Source organism: Psittacula echo (genome assembly GCF_963264785.1).
Source record: "Psittacula echo genome assembly, chromosome: 16".
NCBI classification, from domain to species: Eukaryota; Metazoa; Chordata; class Aves; order Psittaciformes; family Psittacidae; genus Psittacula; species Psittacula echo.
Genome location: NC_137752.1, coordinates 9289685 through 9315517, shown reverse-complemented (window position 1 = coordinate 9315517; position 25833 = coordinate 9289685). Strand labels below are relative to the sequence as shown.

At 56.9% G+C, this 25833-nt stretch overlaps 1 protein-coding gene across 1 annotated transcript in view; it reads left to right on the top strand.

Annotated features, from left to right (window-relative positions):
* Positions 1–25833, top strand: part of LOC308227664 (uncharacterized protein) — a gene marked incomplete at both ends in the record, with an annotated part of 53903 nt that overhangs the window by 17986 nt on the left and 10084 nt on the right. Inside the window, 35 exon segments of the mRNA XM_080630416.1 lie at positions 434–843; positions 2389–2433; positions 3238–3357; positions 8813–8851; positions 8982–9035; positions 9796–9849; positions 12806–12913; positions 13171–13224; positions 14008–14061; positions 14160–14204; positions 14436–14489; positions 15441–15485; positions 15812–15865; positions 15952–15996; positions 16143–16196; positions 16530–16574; positions 16802–16855; positions 17350–17394; positions 17981–18034; positions 18413–18520; positions 20818–20871; positions 21178–21231; positions 21434–21478; positions 22035–22088; positions 22330–22374; positions 22823–22876; positions 23558–23611; positions 23788–23841; positions 23990–24043; positions 24150–24203; positions 24389–24433; positions 24719–24763; positions 25089–25196; positions 25438–25491; positions 25759–25812. Of these exon segments, the coding sequence (XP_080486542.1) occupies positions 434–843; positions 2389–2433; positions 3238–3357; positions 8813–8851; positions 8982–9035; positions 9796–9849; positions 12806–12913; positions 13171–13224; positions 14008–14061; positions 14160–14204; positions 14436–14489; positions 15441–15485; positions 15812–15865; positions 15952–15996; positions 16143–16196; positions 16530–16574; positions 16802–16855; positions 17350–17394; positions 17981–18034; positions 18413–18520; positions 20818–20871; positions 21178–21231; positions 21434–21478; positions 22035–22088; positions 22330–22374; positions 22823–22876; positions 23558–23611; positions 23788–23841; positions 23990–24043; positions 24150–24203; positions 24389–24433; positions 24719–24763; positions 25089–25196; positions 25438–25491; positions 25759–25812 (2369 nt within the window).

The following is a 25833-nucleotide window of genomic DNA, read 5'->3' as shown; positions in this document are numbered from 1 at the left end:
GAATGGTTTGGGTTGGAAGGGACCTTAAAGCTCCTCCAGCTCCAACCCCTGCCATGGGCAGGGACACCTTCCACTGGAGCAGCTTGCTCCAAGCCCCTGTGTCCAACCTGGCCTTGAACACTGCCAGGGATGGGGCAGCCACAGCTTCTCTGGGCACCCTGGGCCAGCGCCTCAGCACCCTCACAGGGAAGAGCTTCTGCCTTATCTCCAACCTGAACTTCCCCTGTTTCAGTTTGAACCCGTTACCCCTTGTCCTATCACTACAGTCCTTGATGAAGAGCCCCTCCCCAGCATCCTTGTAGGCCCCCTTCAGACACTGGAAGCTGCTCTGAGTCTCCGCACAGCTTCTCTTCTCCAGGCTAAACAGCCCCAGTGTTCTCAGCCTGTCTTCCACCATGATGCCCGGTACCTGATGGTGCTTTTATCCACTCAGGTTCCTCCATCAAAGCACCCAGAGCAGCCAAGAAGGAGCGAGCCCCCACCCCCTGGGAGGAGAATGTCACCACAGAGAAGCAGATGGGTGATGTGGGCACCCGGCAGCAGCTCCCACCCGGCAAACCCGGCGATGCCATCACTGACCTGGACGTGCCTTCCACCTTCACCAAGGTCTCCCCATTGCCACGTCAGGGAGCTGCCCCCAGAGGAAACGTGCCCAAAGTTCCGTTTGGGTCAGGGTCAGCAGAAGGTCTCCTGCAGCATCCTCCACCACCAGCCAGCCCTGTTGTACCAGGGCTTGGGGACGGCACTGCCCGCCTGGGACACCCTGCATCACCGGCGGCACATGGGCAGCAGGGTCACGTCAAGCCAGGACCACCAGGGCTGCCAGGACCACCGGGGCTGCCGGTGAGTGCTGGAGGGCTGGGATGGGTGCTCATGGTGCTGCTTCCCCTCTGGAGCAGGTGGTGGGTGCAGGGTGCTGGTGCCAGAGCTCACCATGGGGAAGTGGGCAGGCAAATCTCTGCGCAGGCAGCATGGGGCTGAGCAATAGCCTGGCCCTCGGAGGAGGTTTTTTGGTGTCCCTGAAGAAGCTTCAGTGGCCACTGGAGAGGAGAAGGTGATTCCATTGCCCCCCTTCCCTAGAGATGGGTCTCAAGTCATTTAACCACGTCATTGGCTTCCATTTTACCCTGGACCTTTCAGGTCCCTTCCAACCCAAACCATCCTATGGTCCTGCCCAGAGGCAGGCTGAAGGGCTCAGTGTGGGGCCAAGCCACCTCTCCAGACCCTGTCCTCACACCAGACCCCAGGCGTCAGCCCATGGACCTGCTGGCATCACTGTCCATCGCTTCTCTACCACTGTGATGTCCCCAGATTTGTGGTGGCTCAAAGCAGAGCGCTGAATTGACTTGAGATAAGCTTTGATTGCCAGATTGTTCATCCATCATAGCGGACGGAAAAATGAGAATTAAAAGAAAAAGGTAAACTTAGAATAGATGAGACTTCATGGAGGTTCCCAGTCTTCAGTGGGAAGTAGCTGAAAATGGTTTTATATATTTTCATAGGATCCCAGCCTGGTTTGGGCTGGAAGGGACCTCAAAGCTCATTGGGTTCCAAGCCCCTGCCATGGGCAGGGACACAACGCCAACCAGAATCCCCCAGTGCCAAAGCTGCTCCTGGACACGTAGCTTGGCCTTTATACCCATGCCATTGGCACAGGGCAGCGAGGGCTGGCTGCAGCAGGGATGCAGCGTGTCTGTGCTAGGTGGGAATGATGCTGGTGGATTCCCAGGCTCAGACAAGGCTGTTTCTAAGCTCAGAACAAAAAGCGGCTGTAATTGAAGCCACCAGGTCCACAGGTCTGCAGCAGACACGCAGTGGATGCTGTGCTGCAGCCTGGTGTGTTATCAGCTTGGCTGACATCTTCCAGATGGATTTCTTTATCAGGCAAAGCCAGGACCTCCATCTGACTCTGTGCCTGTCTGGACAGATGCTTTGGTGAGCCCTGAAGCGGGGTCACTGCTTGGCTCAATGTGCACTTTTGCCTAGAGAGGGACTGGATCAGATCTCACACAAGCCACAGATGTTTGCATTCTCCTCCAAACTACTGTGTGAGCGTGTGGCCCTGATCCAGCTTTATGGGATTGTTTCCTAACACCTTCCCTTTTCACACCAGGTGTCAGGAAATTCACCCCTGAACCTTGGAGTTATGGTGTGGGGCACTTCTGCGATGGATGCTGAGCAGAGCAGGAGAGCGGGAAGGAAGCAGCATCAAATAGGGTGATGCTCTTTGAGGTGTTTCTTTGAGACTTGGTGCTGCTGCTTTAGCTCAGTTCCCGCTTCCCTGGGGCCACGATGGCCATAGCAGGGGTCACCCAGCCACAGTGGGGTACTCCCTGGTTGTGGGGGTCTCCCTGCGGGGTGACTCCGCTCTTCTCCTTTGCCTTTCAGGGCTGTCCTGGGAGGCGTGGACTGGTGGGACCCAAAGGAGACAAAGTGAGTACCCAGGAGAGCACGGGGTGTAGGGGCTGCAGGGAACACATGGATGGTTCAGGTGGGTTTCATCAAGAGAGCAATGTGGGATTCTGAAGCTGCTTCTCGATGTGCATGTGGAAGAGGAAAGAATTGGTGTTACTGGGTATATTAAGCCCAGGCTCAGGACTGAGCTGACTGGACAAGATGCGGTCTTACCCCTAAGCCACTTAATGGCTTTGCAAAGGCAGCAGAGCAGGGAAATGAAGCAGCTTTAGCTCAGGTCACCTAGAGGAGGGATGCTGGTGTGTACCCCTTCTGCATCCACCAGCTCCTCTTGGAGGGACATGTCCTCCAGCACCGTGCTGGGCAGACCCAGGCTGCCTTTCCTGCTCTGGGAACCTGGTGCACAGCTCCCTGCATGGCACAGCTTGGTGTGCTGCATGCAGCATTGCCCAGTGCACTGATAGATGCTTGGAGATGCCTGGATTAAGGGTGGTGCCTCAGTTTCCCTCCAAGTAAAACAGCATGAGTGCTTCTAACCGCCCTTGCATGGGAGTTTCCATCCTTCCCAAGCTGTGGATGGGCAAAATCATTGCCCCACAATGCTACTTCTGTGTGCATGGCCTTCAATACCTGTGGCACTGAGATGGATCTGGGCACATCTCAGAAGCTCATTCCTTTTGCTTTCCCCGTCACCAGGGTTATTTAGCCCTTAAGAGCTGGTTGGAACCCAGGAACATGCCTAGGTTCAGACTCCACTTGGAGGCCGATTGGAGCATCCAGCCTGTGCTGACTGGCTTTATGGAGCTGCCCTTGTCTCCGCAGGGGTACCCCGGCGCCGTGGGGCGCACAGGGCTCCCGGGTGACCCAGGCCCCATGGGCATCCCTGGTGTTCCCACCATCGTGCTCTGGAGGAACTCCAGGGAGGACTGGCAGACCTTCACGGTGAGTCACAGCCATGCACGTGGGGAGCTCCGTGTCCAAATCCCCACCAGCGCCTGCTCTGCTGGGATGAGAGCTGGGAGGAAGGGTTCCCGCGGTTTGAGGTTCCTAATCTGTTGGGATAGAGGGGACGTGCCAAGGATACAGGTGGAGCTCCCTGGGAATGGCTCTGTAGGCAGATGAATTGGGATCAATGTGCACCCCATTTACACCCTATGCTCACACAGCTATTCCCCTGTGACTGATTGGGAGATCTTGGGTCCCTGTGATCCACATGCACATCCATGACCTCCCTAGTGTGGTTCATGCCCTGTAGATGTTACGCAGATGTTCATAGATGAACAGATGCCCTGTTCATGGTCTACCTCTGTAGAACAGGGAAAGAATAAGGTCCTAAGTCATGCAGAAAGCAGCTCCTGCTCTGCATTGCTGGTTACAAAGCACTGCTCCTGTTTTCCACCATATCATGGACTCAGACTGGCTTGTGTTGAAAGGGACCCTAAAGCTCATCGTGTCCCAACCCCTTGCCATAGGCAGGGACATCTTCCACTAGCGCAGGTTGCTCTAAGCCCCATCCCTGCTGCATGCCATGGCTCTGGCTCACAGGGTTTGTGCCCATCCAGCTCCTTGCCAAGATGAGATACATCCTCACCTGGACCCTGCTGCAGCGGGGACAGTGCTTGGGGTGCTGCAGAGACCCCTGCACTGTGGGAGCAACCACTGCAATGACCCAGCCATCCTCATCCAGGTTCCCCATAGTGACTGCTGTGATTTAGTTTCATTTCAAATCCCTCTCAAGCCTTGCGTGGGCCGGGCAGGGCAGTACCTGAAGGCACTGGGTTACTGATGCCCGAGGCACTTCACTGACCGAAGGCTGGAGCTCCCTGGAGCAGGGATGCGTTGTGCATCTGCAGTGTCCCTCTGATGGCACTGCAGCCTGTCCAGATCATACCAGCTGCTCCAAGCAGAGGCTGGGGAGGGTGGCTTGCAAAGCAAGCTGGTGCCAGGGGCACAGTAATGGGCCAGGCTCAACGCTGCAGCCCTCTAAAAGCTTTAATGACCTTGGGCAGGACATTTGACTTCTCTTCAACTCATTCATCTGCTCCAGGGCGGATGCCTTCAGTGCTGGCCAGTGGATACAGTTGGGAGCATCTCTGCTCTGCCAGCACTGCGGCACGATGCTGCCTGCAGGTAGGAGCTGGGCAGTGGTCCCGTGCTGGTCTGAGCTTGGAGTGACCAACCAGAAGCCCTTGGGCCAGTTCTGCCTGTTCAGTTTGGCATTGGATTGGATCAAAGCAGCTGCAGGAGATCAACGCCTGCCATTGCGGAGATCAGATTCCTCCTGGGAAGCATGGGAAAGCTGATCATTGGGAGAATCTCTGTTGACCTGTAGGACCATGTTCTCCTGGCCTCCTCCTGTCCTAGAGCTGGTGCTGTGCTGTTACCAGTGCTCACGCGCCGATTGCAGGCACACAGTGCTGGACCAGAGCAAACAGGGTAGGAGAGAGTGAGCTGGAAGAAGCCAGCAGTGCCAGAGCGCATCCCTATGCCTGTGCCAGGGCAATCTCCTTCCTCCCAGGGTGTTTGGGACAGACATCTCCATAATCCCGTTGTCAGGGCACAGTTGCAGCTCTTTTCAGGCTGTTCATGCTCTTTGCTCCACACACTCACTCAGAATTGTCTATTTTTCCCCTGCCTCCACTTGGAAAGGGGCCTCAGGCTTTGTTCTCCCTCAGGAAGCAACGCTCATGCCTATGGATGCTGCCGTGGACCGCGATCCCTTTGGTGTAGCACCACCTTTGGTGCTGAGGTGTTGGGAACGCTGCAGGGAGCAGAGGGGCTGCTCTGTGTTTGGGAAGGAGCTGGAGGGCTCCCAGGGGCTGGATGCTGGCTTCTGGCCTGGGGCTTCTGGCAAGGAGCCGATCTGGAGGGGAAGGAGGTGAGAGGCACCCACAGCCCACAATGGGCTTTGTGTCTGAGCCCCATTGACCTCGGTGGCAGGAAACAGGAGCGCTAAATGTGGGCTGGGCTTGGCTAAGCTGGGTTGAGCTAGCACAAGGAGAGAAGCTGATGCTGGCTGCTGTGAGGAGTGAGGGCTCTGCTTCTGCAGCCCCCTGCGACTGATGGGTGGAAAAATGCAGCTTGGAACAGGGCTGCTGTTGTGAACAGAGGGATTGTGATCTGGGGGGGCTGCAGGGGTTTGTCGTTGGCTCAGCACTTGGATGTGCAAGTCAGAGGAGGCACCTTTCAGCCTGGGGGATGTAATAGGATGGACTCATGTAATGGTCCCACTGTGATGGACTAGGAAACAGGGGACAACAGTGAGTGTCCCAGAGCAATTACAGCTCTTAGGATGCTCAATAGCTGCTTCTGCTCCATCCTGGTGGAACAAGCCATGGGAACTAAGCAAAACAAGAGGGATGTGGAGCTGAGCGAGGGCAGAGGAGGCCATGGAGATGCTGCGAGGGCTGGAGCAGCTCTGCTCTGGAGCCAGGCTGAGAGAGCTGGGCTGGGGCAGCCTGGAGAAGAGAAGGCTCCTGAAGGGGAGACCTGAGAGCAGCTCCAGTGCCTAAAGGGGCTGCAGGAAACCTGGAGAGGGGCTTGGGACAAGGGCCTGTAGGGACAGGCCAAGGGGAATGGCTTGAACCTGCCAGAGGGGAGACTGAGATGAGCTCTTAGGCAGAAGCTCTTCCCTGTGAGGGTGCTGAGGCGCTGGCCCAGGGTGCCCAGAGAAGCTGTGGCTGCCCCATCCCTGGCAGTGTTCAAGGCCAGGTTGGACACAGGGGCTTGGAGCAAGCTGCTCCAGTGGAAGGGGTCCCTGCCCGTGGCAGGGGTTGGAGCTGGAGGAGCTTTAAGGTCCCTTCCAACAAAAACCAGGCTGGGATGCTGTGATTCTATAACCTGCAGAGCTGTCTGAAGGGGTTTCCCTGACCTGCTCTCAGGCTGGACCTGCACAGGGGGGCAGATCCTTAGAGGATCACTCCCCATCCTTCCTCCCCTGCTCGCTATCCCTCCTCCCATCAGCCCGCTCCCCCAGTCAGAGCTGCAGCAGCAAAGTGCTATCTCCTGCTGCAGTTGCAGAAGGCAGTTGATTCTCTCCCCTCTCCTTGGCATCTGGAGCTCTGAAATACGAGTCCACGTCTCCGGTGGGATTTTTACCCCCCCCCCCCCCCCCTTTCAAAGGTTGGGTTTTTTTATTTGAAGCCTAATGAAACAATATCCTGTCCCGAGTGAATCCGAGTTCACGGATTCCGGAGACAAGGCAGAAGCATTGGCCGTGCTCCAACCCCCCAAAACCCCGTTTGAGCAGCTTCTGAGGGAAATGAGAACTGGCTGGACAGGAAGATCATGGCCTGGCCCCTGGCAAGGGCTGCACCCGTTTGCTCCTGGTAACCAAACTGGGATCAACTGGGAAGGACAGAGGTGCCTGGTGTGGTGTTTGAGCAGCTCAATGCGTCCATCCAACATCCATCCATCATCCACCCCCAGCGCCCTGCTCATTAGTAGGAGCATTCCCATATGTTGAAAGCTCTGTGTTTAGTTTGGGGAATGAGTTCCATGGCTCCTTCCCTTCTCTCCCTTCTGGTATCTTTGGAAGGGGGGGAAGAAGGGGGGTTCCCAGCACTCCCAAGCCTAAAGCTGGAGATCACATTGGAATCCTGCCCCTCCAGCTACTTGGGGTTGGGGTGATGAACAAGGAGGGGGCTTTTCTTTGCCTTTCATGCAAGGCAGGGTTTGGGGGAGCTGCCTGGACCATGTGTCTGGGCTCGCCATGGGGAGGAGATGGAGGAAAGATGGGGTTTGACTCCTGAGCGTCTGGCTTGTGGTTTGGGAGGGCAGGAGATGTGCTGGAGATGTAATGGAGATAGGGGCTACAAGGATGCTGGAGGGGGACTCTTCATAGAATCATAGAATCATAGAATAGTCAGGGTTGGAAAGGACCTTAAGATCATCCAGTTCCAACCCCCCTACCATGGGCAGGGACACCTCACACTAAACCATGGCACCCAAGGCCTCATCCAACCTGGCCTTGAACACTGCCAAGGATGGAGCATTCACAACCTCCCTGGGCAACCCATTCCAGTGCCTCACCTCCCTCTCAGTAAAGAATTTCTTCCTTAGATCCAATCTAAACTTCCCCTGTTTCAGTTTGAACCCGTTACCCCTTCTCCTGTCACTACAGTCCCTGATGAAGAGTCCATCCCCAGCATCCTTGTAGCCCCCTTCAGACACTGGAAGCTGCTCTGAGGTCTCCATGCAGCTTCTCTTCTCCAGGCTGAACAGCCCCAACTTTCTCAGCCTGTCTCCATACAGGAGGTGCTCCAATCCCCTGATCATCCTCGTGGTCTCCTCTGGACTTGTTCCAACAGTTCCATGTCCTTTTTATGTTGAGGACACCAGAACTGCACACAATGCTCCAAGTGAGGTCAAGGACAAGGTTAAGGTTCATCAGGGACTGGAGTGATAGGACAAGGGATGATGGGTTCAAAGTGAAACAGGGGAAGTTCAGGTTGGAGATAAGGCAGAAGCTCTTCCCTGTGAGGGTGCTGAGGCGCTGGCACAGGGTGCCCAGAGAAGCTGTGGCTGCCCCATCCCTGGCAGTGTTCAAGGCCAGGTTGGACACAGGGGCTTGGAGCAAGCTGCTCCAGTGGAAGGGGTCCCTGCCCGTGGCAGGGGTTGGAGCTGGAGGAGATTTAAGGTTCTTTCCAACCCTTACTATTCTATGCGTCTATGTGTTGTAGATGTGTTGGAGATAGACATCATTTTGTTTCCTTGCCATCACCCAAAACTTGGGGGAACGTGGCTTGGAAGTGTGTGGAGAAGATGCTGCTCTATGAGATTTTAGGATCTTTACATTGGCTTTGAAGTACAATGGGATTAGCTGTGACTGTGATTGGATTATCTTACCCTGTGGCTTTTGAGTGGGCTTTTCCCCCTCTTTGTGGTCATCCGGTCTCCTGACCAATTCGAAGTACCTGAAAGATTTGCTCAATGGAAGCATCAAGGAGAAATCCCCCAGCCACGACTGCTCCAGGGCTTTGGATGGGGCTGGTTGGGATGAGGTTTCCCACCTGGGGCAAACGGCAGTGTGCAAACAGCGGGTTTAGTCCTGCCTGGGCTAAGGATGGTGGTACCCGCGCTCACCAACACCACAGTGCCAACATCTACGCATGCTGTGGGCATCCATGGGGGAGCTGAGCTCAGACTTCAGAAGCGAGCTTTCTTGTCTTAATTTGCTGATAAGGCCAAGGTAGTCCCTTATCTCCTACACATTGTCCTCAGATTAAGCCTTCTCCTGTGACTTGAATACAAATAGTATAGAAAGAATCAGTGAATTAGAGGATTGCTTCATTGTTGTGTCCTCCCAAGCAATGGGAAACATACTCTGAAGCAGCAAAAATTGATTTAGGACTTATTTATTTATTACCTTTTGCTTTTTTCCCTATTCTCCTTTCAGCAATCATCATTTTACCAGCTCCTGCACGCGGGCTGGCCGGTGAGTATCGCTGCCAAGTACCTCATCCTGTGGTTTGCGTTTTCTCTTGGCTTGGTCAGCTGCGATTTCTTCTCTCCAATCCCCTTACCAATGAGATGTGCTTTACCAATGTTCCTCTCCTTCAATCCAGAGGAAACCCGGAGCCCCCGGGCCACCAGGGCATCCAGGCAGAACAGGAGCACCTGTAAGTAAGAAATCCCCATGTCCTCTGTGTAGCTGGGTGATGCTCGCTGCCCTGGGCAGGGGACAGAGTCCATGTCCCCAGTCACTTGCACTGAGCTGCCCTGGAAAGGATCTGTTTCTGGTGGCTCCTGGAATGCTGTAATTAAGGGCCTTAGGATTGGGTTTCAAAGAAACCCCATTGCTTGTCTGCTTCCCACCAGAGTGCAGATGATGGATGACACCAGACTCCCTGGGTTGCGTTGGCAGACGCAGCCTGTCTCTGCCAGCTGAATGATGCTGGCTTATCTTCCCCAGGGAATCAGGTTCCTGCCCTCTGTTTGCATGGGGATCATGTGGAACCCTCCCAGAGGCACAAAACCAAGTCAGGGAATGGCTGATGAAGCACTTGTGTGGGGCCAGCAGAAGGCTGGTGGCTCTGCAGCCCCCGGGATACTGGGTCGTGCTTTCTCCCCATCACCCCAGCTGCCTTCAATGGCATGAAGCAAAGGAAATGAAGGCAAAACTCCCTGTCCTGACCTTCCATAGGGCATTACAGAAAAGGGGGAAGTGGATCTGTCACCACCTCCAAGCAAGCCCTGGCCACAGAGCCCACGGAAGTGGTCAGGGTGTGCTTAGGGATGTGAATCCTCTGCTCTGCCTTGCCCTGCGTGAAGCTGCCTCTGTGCATGTTGTCCTCCCATGAAGGCCTCCGTGAGCTGCTCTCGGCATGGGGCAGGATGGGGGGGGACGCGCTTGGTGACTTGATCCCTGTTTGTGCACAGGGACCCTGTGGAGATCCAGGAGAGCCAGGGGAGAAAGGCCGCCGGGGGTACACGGTGAGTGGGGTCCTGGGGAGGGGATGCGGGGAAAGCCCAGTTTGGAGAGGTTCAGTGTGTGGCAGTGCTGGGGGATGCTCGGAGACCCTGCCCCTCTTGCATCAAGCCCTGGAGCTCCGGGTGAGGAAGAACTGCAACAGGCAGGTCTGGTGCCTGTCTGGGAGCTGGGCAAGGAAACAGGTGCCTGGTTTGAAGGGGTGTGGGAGCACAGGCTCATGGAAGAATTCCATAAAATCATGGAATGGTTTGTGTTGGAAGGGCCCTTAAAGCTCCTCCAGCTCCAACCCCTGCCACGGGCAAGGACCCCTTCCACTGGAGCAGCTTGCTCCAAGCCCCTGTGTCCAACCTGGCCTTGAACACTGCCAGGGATGGGGCAGCCACAGCTTCTCTGGGCACCCTGTGCCAGCGCCTCAGCACCCTCACAGGGAAGAGCTTCTGCCTTATCTCCAACCTGAACTTCCCCTGTTTCAGTTTGAACCCGTTACCCCTTGTCCTGTCACTACAGTCCCTGATGAAGAGTCCATCCCCAGCATCCTTGTAGCCCCGTTCAGACACTGGAAGCTGCTCCGAGGTCTCCACGCAGCTTCTCTTCTCCAGGCTGAACAGCCCCAATGTTCTCAGCCTGTCTTCAGATCACTCCCTGCCCTCTCATGTAGCCGGACACAAGCTGGCACAGTTGTCCCAGCACAGCTTGGTGTCCCCCAGCACCCTTCTGCCTCTTGCTCATTTGTTCTGGTTGCTGCTGGGCTGCTCCAAAGGGACAGCAGAGCCCATCCTGCTGCTCCTCATCTCCTGGCTGGAGCAAACACCTTCCTCCAGCCCTCCAGTGTTTCCCACTCTGCATAGCATCTCCCAGCAACCTGGCTCATGGCACCGTGGTCCCCTTGGCTCCCTCTCAGCAGTGACCTTCCTTTCCTCCTGCCATCATTGTCACCATGCCTTCCTCTCCAAAACTGGACTTGCTTTTCCTCTGGCTTGAAAAGAGGAGCCAAGGAAGGCTGGGTTTGCATGAACTGATGCTGAAGGCTGGTTCTGGCAGCTGTATTGGATCTTTGAGTCTCTACAGCTATGGCAAAAGCTAGAGTTGATTCAAGCAATGTGTGTCTGCTCTCCATCACACATCCTGCTCCTAGTGTCCTGTCCCACTCTCTCGCAGCAGGGATGCACCCCAAGGTTGCTGTTTTACCAGCTGCCAACATCTGGAAGGCATCACTGGCTCTGTTAAGCCGGTTGAATGTAAACACTGGAGTCTGTCAGTGCAGCTCAACCAAGAGGTGCCGAAGTTCTTCTCAGTCTTCACATAAACAAGATGTGGGAGGGGAGTCAGCAGTTTAGGGGGGGATTAGCACAGGAATGGAAAGGAGCAAATTCTTTCCACCCATCGCAGTCCATGTGCAAGCCCGATGGCTTTGGGTTGAGGGGCTGACATGGCCACAGCCCTGTCTCCATCCCCCTGCTCTCCTGCTCTTGCTTTGGCATCTGCTGAAGGCTCTAAGTGGCAGGTTTCCATCCAGGAAACTCAGCTGAGTTTTGGGCTCAGCTCTTGACCAGCCTGGGCTGGGTTTTGTTGAGGTTCATGTTTCTAGACCTTGGACCAAGAGGTCTTTGATGCCTGTTGAGGCTCCAACAGATCTGCACTCCCTGCTCTTATTGACCAGGGGATGCTGATGGGATGACAGCAGGGGTGAGGAAGAGGAGGAGGGATTTCATCCACCTGCATCAGCCCCTGAGCGCAAGTTGGGCTGGGTTTGCCCATGGTGTGTTCTGCATCTACTGAGGCTCCCCTGCCTCAGAGCACAGCCCAAGATGCAGTGCAACCCAGGTCTCCTTCCTGCAAGACTGCAAAGAACGATATTCCCCAATTGCAAAGCACAAAGAAATATTCCACAAAGCCAGGACTGGACTGGAATGGGGCAAAAATGCTGCTTTTTGGGGTTGGTGCCTCAAACATACATGGCCACTAATGAGCTATGGGGATGAGCATGGCTGTTTGAGATGCTGAAGGCCTTGGGGAGGGAGATGGCAAAGCAAACCTGCCCCAAACAAGCTGCTGCATTTTCACAACCTCATTCCTCACTTGCAGCTGCACCTCCCTTCAGACGCTGACTTCATAACCTAAAACAAAGCCTGGGTTTTGGACTTGGCCAAATGTCCCTGAGTTGCTGAGAAATCCAAACAATCGAAGGGATTTGAAGGGAAATCTCTTTGTTCCAGACTGCTTTATCCTGCCTTAATTCACAATTGCCAGTGAGCCAAGGGGTAAACACAAGCTACACTTGAGCTTTAGCTGGGGATGCCCAGCCCAGAGAAATCTCCTTAGGCTCTTGTGCCTTTGGATGCCAGAGAGGGACTCTTCATCAGGGCCTGTAGGGACAGGCCAAGGGGAATGGCTTTAACCTGCCAGAGGGGAGACTGAGATGAGCTCTTAGGCAGAAGCTCTTCCCTGTGAGGGTGCTGAGGCGCTGGCCCAGGGTGCCCAGAGAAGCTGTGGCTGCCCCATCCCTGGCAGTGTTCAAGGCCAGGTTGGACACAGGGGCTTGGAGCAAGCTGCTCCAGTGGAAGGGGTCCCTGCCCGTGGCAGGGGTTGGAGCTGGAGGAGCTTTAAGGTCCCTTCCACCACAAACCAGGCTGGGATTCTTTGATTCTGCATGGGAAAGCATCAGAAATGTCTTGGAGTGTTGGCTCCAGCGCTCAGAAGCAGATGGAGAAGGCTTTCACTTAATGACCACTTAATGCACTGCTTCCTGCTGGCCTTCCGCTTTGTTCCCTGCTGGTTCTGGTTGGAGATCCTGGACACATCCCCATCCCAGTGTTGGGATGCATGAAGCTTCTCCCCCGGCCATCCCTCCCCATCCCCTTGTGAGGAGGCAGGGGCAGGCAGGGCTCAGTGTTTCACTTATCGCTGTCATCCTGACGTGGATGTTTCACGTCTCTGTGCTGGGCTCTTCCCCTGCAGGGTGAAGCCGGGCTCCAGGGCTCTCCAGGACGCTCCGGTCACCCTGGCTTGGATGGCAAACCCGGCTTGGATGGGAAACCAGGGCCGTGGGGGATGCCAGGAGAGCAGGTGAGCCACGGGCGAGCAGGGCCGTGGGGTACCAGTGTCGGGATGGGGAAGCTGCAGCCCCAAGCCTGGGTGGAGGATGGTGGCAGGGACTGGACCACGCTGAGAGGGTTGGGGCTCTCAGCAGCCCCATGCAGCCTGTGCTGGGGTGGCTGTGGGCAAAACACAGCAGCTCCCAGTGCAGCGGGGCTGGAACCAGGTATGGATGGGAAGCACTGGGCAGCCTCTCAACTGCTCTGCTCCTTCGTCCCTCTCCACAGGGGCTGCAGGGCTTCCAGGGTGACCAGGGGCTGGCTGGGGAGAAGGGAGAAGAGGTAAGAGAGCCCTCCCTGCCCCAGTCCCAGTGCGGGCACTTGATGCCAACAGCAAGAGCTCTGTGTTCCTGGCTCCCTTGGTACTGCACCAGCAGTGCCTGGTACCCACATCGCTGTGTTTCCAGGGGCTTGGCAGCCAGGATGTAAAATGTCCATAGAAAGACTAAACCCTGGTGTTTTGTCACCTCTTTTTTTTCCCCTTTCTAAATGTTACTTATAATTTTGAGGAGATTTTGGGCTCCTCAATCTGATCATTATAGGATGTTTGAAACCCAGGGTCTTCCTTTTGAAACAGCCGTGCCATGTAGTTTATCATCTGTCTTTTCTGGCCCGTACTTTGTGATGCTTGTGAGCATCATCCTAGCATCCATACAGAGCATCTTTCCCTCTCCATGCTTGAGTACTTGGCAGCTGCTAACACAGGAAGCATTGAACCACTCATACGGGCCCATGAGGTTTTCTTTCCCTTCCCCACTGCCTCAGTGTGAAGCTCAGGGCATCCAGTGTCCTCCAAGGCACAGGCAAGGGCCATGGCCCTGCCGCAGCGCTGCCTTGGGGACCCCATCCCTGTCACGGATGCATATGGTGTGGTGCAGCCCCAGCTTGGCACGCCATGGGGTGGCCCTTTGCTGGGGACAAGCCAGGCTTTGCTTCTGGGGTGCCTCATTCAGCACAAGCTTGAGGGTTCCATCTTCCTGCAGCACCCCTCTGGGGGAGCGCAGCAGCCACATTTTGGCTCCTGATGGTCCAGCTCGGGCTCACACGTCCTTGTTCCCGGTTTAGGGTTTCTTGGGTGACCCTGGACCAGTTGGGGAGAAAGGAGAGAAGGGAATGAAGGTGAGAGGGTGTCTGCCTTGCTATGCCCTTCCCTACCATGGCCCCCAGCCCCAGGCTGTGCTCTCCTCTATGGCTCAGCCTGCTCTTGGCTTTTCCAGGGGGTGAAGGGAGAAAATGGGCTGCCAGGTCCTGCCGGGCTTCACGTGAGTTAACAGCGATGCAGGGGATGTCTCATCCCCACCGCGCCGGGACTGCTCCTTCCTCCATCCCCTTTCCCTGGCAGATGCTTTGATGTGCCCCAAGCCCCATCCCTGGCTCCAGCCCACGTTTTCCTGCCTTTGGGCATAGCCTGAGCTGTCCCTGCTCCTCCTGCAAGGGATGGGACAAAGGCACGTGGGCACCCCACTGACCCCCGCTCCCGGCTTTTCTCCCAGGGCATGTCGGGTCTGAAGGGTGTGATGGGCTTCCAAGGCCCCGTGGGGCCAGAGGTGAGTGGTTTTGCTTTCTCTGTATCATAGAATCATAGAATCATAGAATAGTTAGGGTTGGAAAGGACCTTAAGATCATCCAGTTCCAACCCCCCTGCCATGGGCAGGGACACCCCACACTAAACCATGGCACCCAAGGCCTCATCCAGCCTGGCCTTGAACACCGCCAAGGATGGAGCATTCACAACCTCCCTGGGCAACCCATTCCAGTGCCTCACCACCCTCTCAGTAAAGAGCTTCCTCCTTATATCCAATCTAAACTTCCCCTGTTTAAGTTTGAACCCATTACCCCTTGTCCTGTCACTACAGTCCCTGATGAACAGTCCCTTCCCAGCATCCTTGTAGGCCCCCTTCAGATGTGCAGGAACCTGCTGCTCCCCATTGGAAAGATGGGGACTTGGCTTTGCCAGCCATTGCCACCCCTTTGTGGTTTGCTCTTTACTAAAGAGAGAACCCCAAGAGCTGGACCTAAAACTAAACATCTGCATCTTTGTCCTGGAGGTGGCTCTTATTAATGGGGATACTGCTCCAGAGCAACCAGGCACGTGGCATGGTGGGGACAGGAGCATCCCAGCTCATTCTGGCTGGTGATGGAATGAGCCATTGCAGAGCACATTGCATGGGGGGTCCTTTTAGGTGACCACCTTCAGCTGAGCTGAATCCCTGCCTGACAGCCTCTGGGTTGGTGCTCTCAGCATCCTGATAGCTTTAACTGCTGCCACGTCTATGGGAGGCAGTCAAAGGGTCTGCAGAGGATGTATAAGGGAAGTTGAAGTGGTTTGGGGGTGGTGAATGGAAGCATCTTCCAACATGAAGGGACAGGGGGAGCCAGGGAATGGCCAGGGAGCTGTTCAAAGGGGCGCCATGTAGCTGATGCCTGATGTGAAGACCAAAAGGAGAGGATCAGGACACAGCAGGCTGGCAAACAGCATCCTTTCTGTCCTGCTGCAGGGAGAAGGTGGCTCAGTTGGTCCCCCAGGCCCTGCTGGCCCCAGGGTAAGTCACAGCTTTTCACTTCAAACCATCGCCAGATCATGGGTGCTGGCTGAGCTGGGAGAGCTGCTGCCATTTAGGGGCCCCCATGGCTGGGACGTGCCACCACGTCCTGCTTGGTTTCACTCCTTGGGCTGATTTATACCTGAGGATGTGTTTGCTTAAAGTGCAGCCTCCTGGTAATGGGGAGCAGGGAACGGCAGAGGATAAATGGTGTTAAACCTCATGCACACTGGGAAAGCCCCATGGGAGATGCCTTGGGGGATCCCATCCCATCTCCTCCTCATGGTGCACGTGGCTGCAGGGCCGAGCACGCTCTCCTGTTGCAGGGAGAGCCTGGCCAGCCAGGATCCATTGGATGCCAAGGTGTCAATGGCTCTCAGGTGGGTCTGCCCCGGCTCCCATCCTTTGCTACTTGGGATTTCCCAGCCACTGCACTCATTCTGTCCATCCCCTGCCCTCTCCACAGGGAGAAATGGGTCCTCTTGGCTTGCCTGGCCCCCGGGGCCCCCAGGTATGTACATGAGCAAACCTCTTGGTGATGTGGGGTCTTGGGGGTGCCAGGATGGGGTCTCCTCCAGTGCGGCTGTGATCTCATTTTGCACGATGGGTGCAGGGCTTTGATTCTAACAGCATCTCCTCACCCCTGCTGCTTTGCAGGGACCACAGGGCTTGCAGGGCAGACGTGGCCCCCCCGGCCCCAGGGGCACACAGGTAAGAGGGTGCTGTCCCTTGTCTCTAAGCTATGGGTACCTCCATTGGCTTTCTAAGCAAGGAAGGAGCTGTTGGGTTTGCCCCCCATGTGCCTTGCAAAGAGTGTGAAATCCTGGTCCCCGAGGGTCTTTGTGGCCCCATGGGTGGGTGGGAATGGACGAGGTCTGTGTTACACGGGCAGGGTGCCAGGGTGAGCTGATGGGGACGTGATCCCTATAGTGTGACAGGCAGCTCCTGGGGCCCTGGGCAGGGTTCCTATGAGCTGAGGTCTGATCCGCAGAGCGGGGTAGGGAGCAGCATCCCAAACCTCCCATCGCCTTTGCTTCTCCCCAGGGTCCAGCCGGGATGGAGGGATCTGCTGGTCCCAAAGGAAACCCTGTAAGAGCATCTTGCTGCCTTGCTTTGACTTTGTGGGGATGAAACCTGGGCTTGGAGGGACCTGAGAGGTGGGGTTGAGGTGTCCTGGCCCTTGACGTGGAGGGGATCAAGGGCTGCAGAGCTCTCCAATGAGGCCTGCAGGTCCCCAGCAGCCGGGGAGGGGACGCGGTGGGGATGGGATCTCTCTGCCCATCACGCGTGACCTGATGCCAGCTCTCCTCCTGCAGGGCACAGACGGTGTCCCCGGGATAAGGGGGCAGCAGGGACAGGAGGGGCCTGTGGTGAGTCCATGGGAGCGGGTGGCTGGGTGCAGGATGCTCCCTGACTGCGGGAGGATGCTCTGCTCCCCCCAGCACTCCCTGTTTCCTGTGGCACGAGGGCTGGGGGGTGATGCCACGTCCCTATGGCCGTGCTGTTCATCTCCAAACCCCAAAGCTCCTCCGAGTGCTGCTTGCAGCGACCTTGAGTTGCTGCTTTCCTATGGGTTTAGCAGCAGAGATGCCCCAGCGCCAGCCCTGCCTGTCCCTTCCCTGGTGCACAATTGGGTGCACCCAAGGGTGCTGAGCTGCCCTTTCCAATGGATAAGGAGGCTGGGGCAGCCTGGGCTTCCTCCCTCCTGCCCCTCAGCATCCCAGCAGAGCACGGCCCCCGATCTTCAGGTCCTTCCAACCCAAACCACTCCATGATTCTATGATTTGCTTCTCATGTGCTGAGCCCCTAGCGCGTCACCCCCACGAGTTTCCCTTTGTAACCTGCATTTTGTGTCTCTCTGAAGGGGTTTATTGGCCTACCAGGTTCCAAAGGCACCCAAGGAGAGCGGGTGAGTGATGCTCCCATGCCACCCCTGCTTGGGATGCAGCAGCACCGCGTTAGAGCAGCCCAAAGCACCAGCTCCAAATCCTTTGCCTGTGTTTGGACTTGACTTTTGAAGAGCTGGCAAGTGCCACTGGGGGAGGCAGAGCTGCATTTGGGCTCGCTTTGTAATACGGAGCTTTCAGACCCAACCGTGTGTCCTGAGACCCTGTTTGAGGCACGAGGGAAGTGGGGCTGCTTTAGCCTGTGTTAAAGGCCACAGCAATGAGGACAAGGTGCTTGTCATCCTCGTGCTGTACCTGCGCTGCCACCACCCGCGCTGCAGGCAGGGAGCTGGGGGGCATTGGCACAGGGTGCTGGGGGCACGAAGGGTTTGGGGGTGAAGGAACCAGAACCTCGAGCCCCCCCCCGCTATGAGGAGATGCAGATGTACCTGCTCCCAGCTCTGAAACCCCCTTTGGGAGGGAAGCCCTGATCCAAGCTGGGCAAAGCTGAATTCCTTTGAGGCCAGAGCCGGGTCACAGCACGCTTTGGTTGCAAGGAGGGGCACAACAGGGTTTCCTGATGCATCCTCCTCTCTGCTGCTCCTGCAGGGCTCTCAAGGTCCGGTTGGAGCCAAGGGGGACCTAGGAGCCAAAGGACACAAGGTACCACATCCATGGGCTGCTGGGGGCATCCCTTTAGCTGTTCCAGCTGGTGGATGGGGATTGCTGTGGTTGTTCAGGGACCAGAGGGCTTTTGGGGGCTGTAAGAGCTGGGCAGCTCAGGCTGTGCTTGATCCCACCCACCGCCACCCCTCATCCCCTCTTGCCTGCTCTGGCTTGCTTTGGCTGTCCAAAAGTGATGTATTGCCCCATAGCTGCTGCCCCAGGGATGCTCCTGAGGAGCATTGTGTGGTGCTCACCCACAGCAGCCCCATGCCAAAGGCTGGGTGTGCAGAGAGAGGCAGCAAGCGAAGGACTCTCAGGGGTTCCTGCCCTAGGAAGTGACTGTTTCAAGCCCTGGCTGTGTCTTATTCCTCCAAGGGTCCATGTGGAGCACAAGGAGCAAGAGGACTCCCAGGGATTCGGGGCCAGGTCGGTTTGCAGGGCTTCCCTGGCCCCCGAGGAGCAGCAGGGCCCCAGGGACCAGAGGTAAGTGCTGAGGCTGGTGTGGGGAGGGGACAGCCCTGAGGGATGCCCATGGTGCATCACTCCTCACTTGGGCAATGGATGTTGTGTCTCGATGCCTGCCCAGAATCCCTCTTTCCCAATCCCAGCTCCCCTCCAGCACCCCGGGCATCTCTGCCACCCTGCTCTGCCTTTGGGCTGAAGGCTCTGGGCTGTCCCCAGCAGTGCTGGTCCTTCTGTGCTGGTTGGGGTGATGGGAGCCGGTGTGGACCAAGGGAGCCCTTAAACGGCATCTTCCTCTGCGCTGTTTGGTCATGGGGAGCTTTGCTCCAAGGGCATCCCTGGGGTCTCAGGTGCTTGACACCAACACAGCTTTGACTTGGCTGTACCAGACCCCTCCAGCTGCACCCCTATCACTGACCCCAGCAATGTCCCCCTGCACTGGGCACTGGTGAGGCTGCACCTCAATTTCTGTGTTCAGTTCTGGGCCCCTCACTACAAGAAAGACATTGAGGGGCTGGAGCAGCACCAGAGAAGGGCACTGGAGCTGGTGCAGAACCTGGAGCACAGTGTGATGGGGAAGGGCTGAGGGACCTGGGGGGTTCAGTCTGGAGAAGAGAAGGCTCAGGGGGGACCTGATCGCTCCCTACAAGTGCCTGAGAGGAGGATGGAGCCAGGAGGGGCTGGGCTCTGCTCTCAAGGAACAAGGGATGGGACAAGAGGAACCGGCCTCAAGCTGCACCAGGGCAGGTTTAGATGGAGCTGAGGGACAATTCCTGCCCCAGAGGGTGCTCAGGCATTGGAACAGGCTGCCCAGGGCAGGGCTGCAGGCACCGTCCCTGCAAGTGTTCACACCCCGTGGAGACGAGGCCTCAGTGCCATGGGTTAGTGGTGGCCTTGGCAGTGCTGGGAACGGTTGGACTGGATGAGCTTAAAGGTCTTTTCCAACGTGGTTGGTTCTGTGGTTCTTGGCTCTGTGGAATGAGCTGGTGGGTCCAGCAGTGCGAGGAGAGGGTGGCTTTAGGCAGGGGATTGATTTCCAGCAGGTCCAAGGTCCAAGCTCAATCCCAATCCCACTGCCTTTGCCCAAGCATCTTTGCAGGGTTCCCACTGCTCCAGGTCAGCACAGCGATATTGGGAACTCATAGGATGCTCTCCTGACCTGATGCTCATCCCTGACTCCTGCCCAGCTCTGAGGTCTGTGCTGCTGCTCTCAGCCCTGACCATCACCAGATGCAGGAGCCGAACTCTGCAGCATCAGGGAGCCACGGAAACAAGGCACTATCTTTAGAGTGCCTTTTCCTGCTCTGTGTGCTCCGAGGGAGCTGTCAGGATGGACAAGCCCAGCCACAGATCAGTCTTTGTGCCTGGAACCGAAGCCAGGCTGGCTGCTCTTCTCGGTGGCTTCCAGCTTCCCAGAAGAAGGAAAAGGGGGGATGATATTTTCCCACCCTCCGTTTTGGTCTGCAGCATCCCCCTGCGAGTGCTGCCCTCCCCCTCAGGGGATGCTGGGGATGCCTGCCTAGATCTGCTCTCGTGTTTGCTATTCAGGATGAGAAGCAGATCCTCCTGCTCTCCGGGAGATGGAGATGCAGCTCGATTCCTCTGCTGCCGCACAGCACTGAGCTGGAGCTGGGATTTGGGCTGTAACGGAGCAGGCAGGGATGTCCACACTCCAATCCCTTCAATTGCCTTTCATTCCATCAGCAGGAACCAAAACCAGTCAACGGGGTTGCTTTGAGCCAACACCGACCCTGGCCAGTTTTATAAGGCTCCTTGAGGGGAGACCTGAGAGCAGCTCCAGTGCCTAAAGGGGCTGCAGGAAACCTGGAGAGGGGCTTTGGACAAGGGCCTGTAGGGACAGGCCAAGGGGAATGGCTTTAACCTGCCAGAGGGGAGACTGAGATGAGCTCTTAGGCAGAAGCTCTTCCCTGTGAGGGTGCTGAGGCGCTGGCACAGGGTGCCCAGAGAAGCTGTGGCTGCCCCATCCCTGGCAGTGTTCAAGGCCAGGTTGGACACAGGGGCTTGGAGCAAGCTGCTCCAGTGGAAGGGGTCCCTGCCCGTGGCAGGGGTTGGAGCTGGAGGAGCTTTAAGGTCCCTTCAACACAAACCATGATTTTATGATAAGTCTGGGGTCAGGGGAAGCCCCCATCCCCACCCCGAAGCTCAGCTGGTGCCCCAGGTCACTTTGCCATTCAATTGATGTCACCTCCAGCCACACTTCTCCCCTACACAAGGCAGGGATGGATGGTGGCTGGGGCAGCAGTCAGAGGAGCAGGGGCTGCATTTACCCTGCTGACTCCTCTCCTCTCTCCTGGCAGGGGCAAGAAGGGCAGATTGGTCCAGTGGGGCTGAACAGCAGCGAGGGACCCAAGGTCAGTGCCAGTGTTTCCTGTGGGCCCTGGTTCTCATGGGCTGTGTTCATCCTTGGCTGCAGGACAAGGATGAGGCCACCCTGCCCATCAGCTCCATCATGGGTCCCTCCATCCAGGGCACAGCACCATGATCCAGCCTCTTGTCACCCTCCACCTCATGCACTGCATCCCTGCACCCACAGCAGCCATGCACTGACCTGCCAAGGTGGTTGGATGGATCCCTTTGGTGCTTACCGTGGTGGAGATGCTGGGGGACGCCTGGAGCACTGCCTAAAATGACTGTGTATCCCTCTGTGTGAATTTTAGGGAAGCCAAGGACCTGATGGCCTCAGGGGACCCCCAGGACCACGGGGAGCCCAGGTAAGTAATGGGGCACTGGTACTCGTCACTGCATCTTGGAGCATCTTTGCCTGTGGGAGACTGAAACCACTCTGGAGTCCCCTCACTGGGTGGTTTGGGCTGTGCTGGGGCTGAGCCACAGCACCTCCAGGCACCAGTTTTGCCCCAGATGTGCAGGTTTATCGCTGGTAGATCTGGTTTTCTTAACACTCCTGTTTTCCAGGGCCGTGTGGGTCAGCGTGGGCTGGTTGGAGTTCCAGGGCTGCCTGTAAGTAGATGACCCATATCCCTGTGGTGCCAGCAGCACTGGGATAGGGAAGCTGGTTCTTGGGAAGCAGCATCCTGGGATGAGGCTGGCTCAGAGTGTCTGGCTCTGCTTGGGAACTTGCACAGGATAAGCTGGGAACAAGCAGCTTTTGCAGCCTGCATGGAGTGTTCTGACACCACAACTCCCCTCTTAACGCCCAGCATAGGAAATGCAGGAAATAACAGCTTTTAAAGCAAACTCTGTCATCCAGAGTCGTGTTCGGTGAAGGAATAAATAGCTGGGGCAAGGGGGGGGAAAGCAAGGTCGAGGTGGTGGTGGTGGGAACGGGTTTCCTCCCACACTCGTGTTATTTCCCAGCGATAGCATCCGAAGGTGGGATGGAGCAGGGAGGAGCTGTGTGGGGATGAGCTGTGCATTAATGAACGCTCAGTACAGAGCAGCACTCTGGGGACCGCTCCACTGCGGATGTGCCACCGTTCAATACCGGAGGGGAGGCTCTGGGGTGGATGAGTCCTGCCATGGGCTCTGCTTTCCTAAGAGGAGATTTTCCTTCCAGGGCTCGCGGGGCATCCCAGGAGCAGAAGGCACAGAAGGAAAGCCTGGTACACAGGTTCCCATCCTACACTCTGTACTTGGCAAGGGCTGGAGCAGTGGGTTGTATCGAGAGGGGGAGCTGAGCCCAGTGGGGATGGCGGGGACATCCCAACCCCATCATCCCCATGGCCATGTGGGTCAAGACCTTGACACTGTGTTGGACCTTGCCATGATGGCAAGGCACTGGGTTGCTGTGGTGGGACTGGGAGAGGCTGCTTCTGCCTCCCCATCCTCTTCATCACTTGCTTATCCTGCAGGGTCACCCAGGGACCATGGGCAGCACGGGCAGGAGGGGAGCACCGGTGAGTAGAGCTGCATGGATGGCTGATTCCTGTTCCCTTTGCTCAGCTCGATCCCTTTGGGATGTGCCTCAAAAGCATATCCGTGGGATGGAGGGCGAGAGGTGGTTGGCCCTGACGGAGCAAGACCAGCCAAAAGGTGCTCCTTTAGAGCAGGGACCTGCTGAGAATAGTGCTAAGGGGTGAAGGAGAAGGAATGGTCCTATTGCAAAATGACTTCTCATCGCTGGTGCTGCTGTCCAAAGCAGGGCCAGCACAAAGCCTGGGCTGGTGACAAGTTCTCCCTTCTGTAGGATTTTTGGTATCTGTTAATCTTTGTTCTGAAATGCAAAAGGAAAGAAACCCTGGCACTTCCCTCCCTGGTTTGGGTTGGTGTTGGAGCATGCCAGGAGAGAGCATCTCCATCCCTCCTGCTGTCCTCCCATCACTTGTCTTCTGTCCTTTCCTTCAGGGTTCTGCTGGCTTGCAGGGGCCCCACGGGCACACAGGACCTCCTGGATCCATAGTAAGGACACAGTAATGTCCCTTCTGCATGAACTCTGCATTTTCTTAGGTGGGAAGTCAATAGGCCTGATGCCACTGGTGGGGGATATGAGGCTTTCCCACCTTGGGAATGAGCAGGGAATCAGAGCATCTGGAAGACCTGGTCATAATGTCTTGTTAAAATGCATTAAAAAGCCTCAATGGCAGAAATAGCTGGGGCAGAGCAGGATCATTTCCCAAGGGATTCAGCCTGTCCAAGGGACTCTGCAGCTTCCTATGGGGATGGCAGCCCCTGGAAACCCTTCACACACGGGTGGTCCTGAGAGGGGATCAAAGCTTGCTCCATCCCAGGTGGACATGGAAGTACAGGTTCAGGGAGGACAGTTCCATGTCCTTGGAGACCCAGAGCACCTCCTGCATAGGGAAGAGCTTCTCCCTTAGAGCCTGCTCTCGGCTGGGCTTCGCAATGATCCCGAGGGTGGAATTGTCACCTTCCCTAGCGGCAACCCCACCAGAGAGACAGCCATGGGGTGCTGCTGTGCAGGAGACACCAGGACAGGCCATGGTGGCAGAGTTTGGTCCCACCACCCCAGTCTGGACCAAGTGATGCCCACCCCTGAGCACAGAGGCAGCAGTGGTGGCTTGGCGGGGCTGTTCTCATCTCAGTACCTCCATGACACCTCCTTTCCAAATGTTTCCAAAGGGCTCTCTGGGAAAACCTGGACCTGATGGAGACCCAGGTTCCCTGGGCCCAAAGGTGAGAGCTGGGGCTGGTTGGAGCAGTGATGGTGATGAACAGCCCTGAGAGGCTCTTGGCTGCCATGGGGACACATGGGGGGACCTTGGGCATTCAGATGCAAACACCAAGGGTGAGAAGATGCCCGTGAGCATCCAGGGAGCAGAGATTTGTTGATGCCTCCTCTTGCCTGGCAGGGGCTGCCTGGGAAGCCTGGCTCGGAGGGGCCACAAGGACCTGTTGGCACCTATGTAAGTGACAGCCCCAGGCAGCAGCAGGGCTCCGGGAGGCTCCCAAGGCTCCTGCAGTGCCGGGGTCCTGCCTTTCCCTGGGCTCAGCCTCATCCTTCTCCTCCCAACCACTTGGAGATGCTGCCTCTTAACACCACGCTCTCCCCAGGGCTACCCAGGACCTGCTGGTGACCGTGGGAGGCCAGGGCGCAGGGGGGACAAGGTAGGGCTGGGAGACCCAGCACCAGCACAGCAGGGAAGGGATGCGCTGGGGTGGGAGTTCAGGCTTTGGAAACAGGGAGCAAAGGAAATCTCTTGTCTCGTCACAGGGAGAAAGGGGAGCCCAAGGCCCACCGGGATTCCCAGGAAAAGCTGGCCCTAAGGTGAGTGCTGATGCTGCCACCCCCGTTAACTCCATCCCGCTGGAGAGGCGCTGAGCAAAGTCACCTCTGCTGGGCTGAGGATGGGATATGGGAAATCTTTGCCATTGGCATCAATGGGCTGCACACTGGGGAGAGCGGAGCAGTCAGGGATGTGTGTGGGGCTCTGATGGCACTTTCCTCCCCAGGCCCTGCCGGGTCCCCCTGGTCCACGAGGTCCTCCTGGCTCTCAGGTAGGGCTTCCTGTGCTTCCCAAGCCTGTCTTGCTCCTCTCCCTCTGCCTGTAGATGGGCACACTCTGCAATACACACCATGTGCTACCCATAGCATTGGCAGCATGGATCCTGGAAGCCTTTGCAGGACCCTGGTCCTGCTTCTTGCTGGCCTGGTTTGTCCTGATGCTGCACAGACACTATTGAGGTGGCCCAGGCACATGTGGATGGTGCACGGACACCCAGCTCAGGGTCCCCTGTGTCCCTTTGCCATGACCATGCTGCTGAGCACCCTTCTTGTTTCAGGGCAGAATGGGAGACCCAGGTCCTCGAGGACTTCCAGGGCTGCCTGTAAGTGGGAAAGCTGTAGGTGCAGAGATGCTCTGCAGGCTGAAGTTGGGTGGGATGAAAGATAGGTGTCCCCTCTAGAGGCAGCTTCATCTCCAGGCTGGTTGTGGGGAAGAGAATGACCCTGCATTGGGTAGCTGGGTGGTGACAACCAGGGACGGGGACGGAAGTGCCCTCCTGCACCCGCAGTGATGAGGCACCAGTACCCACCATATGTAGGTGGTACCATGGTGGCCCAACTGCTTTGGGCATGGGGCTCCCATTGGCACTGCTCTCCCTGCACCCTGGGCTGTGTTTTGGGTGCTTAAGTGGCCTTTCGGCCTTGCAGGGCATTGCTGGTACACGGGGGCTGGATGGCATTCCTGGGAAGCCTGGCTCAGCAGGAGAAACAGGGGCTCCTGGGGCTGCTGGTGCTGCTGGTCCGTTTGGGTACCCGGTGAGTGCAGATGTGGCTCCTTCCATCATTCCCAACACAACCTCCTGCCTCAGCCGGTAGGATGGGGTGCAGGAATTGTGCTGGAGCTAAAGCTCCTGCAGGAAGGGAAGGGGAAAGGAAGCTGGTTCAAGGCTTCTCTGCCTGTGGTGTGCTGGGGCATCCCAGATCCATGCTCGCGAGATGCAGAGGCCTCTCAAGTTAAGGCAAAGCCTCACTGCTGACATGGGTTGTTTGTCTGCAGGGCCGGGAAGGTCCAAACGGACCTGAAGGGCCTTCAGGGATGAGAGGAGAGAAGGTAAGGATGGGGAAGGTGGTTTGGTTCCTCAGGATCTGCCCAGGCAGGCGGAGCCTTGGGTTTGCTCTGCTTGCCCAAAGTGCGGATTCCTCCCCAGGGCTATTGGGGAACTGCTCCCACTTTGGCCATTGGCTTTTCCCAGCGGGATGGGGATACATGTGTGATGCAAGGTGCAAGAAGAGCCTTGCCAGCCCTCCTGCAGACCCTGGGTGTCCAGGACAGCAAGGTCTGTGAGGGACCTGTGCTAATGTCTGTGTCCTCTGGCAGGGTGACCTGGGACATCGTGGGGATGCTGGTGTCAGCGGGCTGGATGGAGAGCAGGTACATCACTGAGGAGCCACG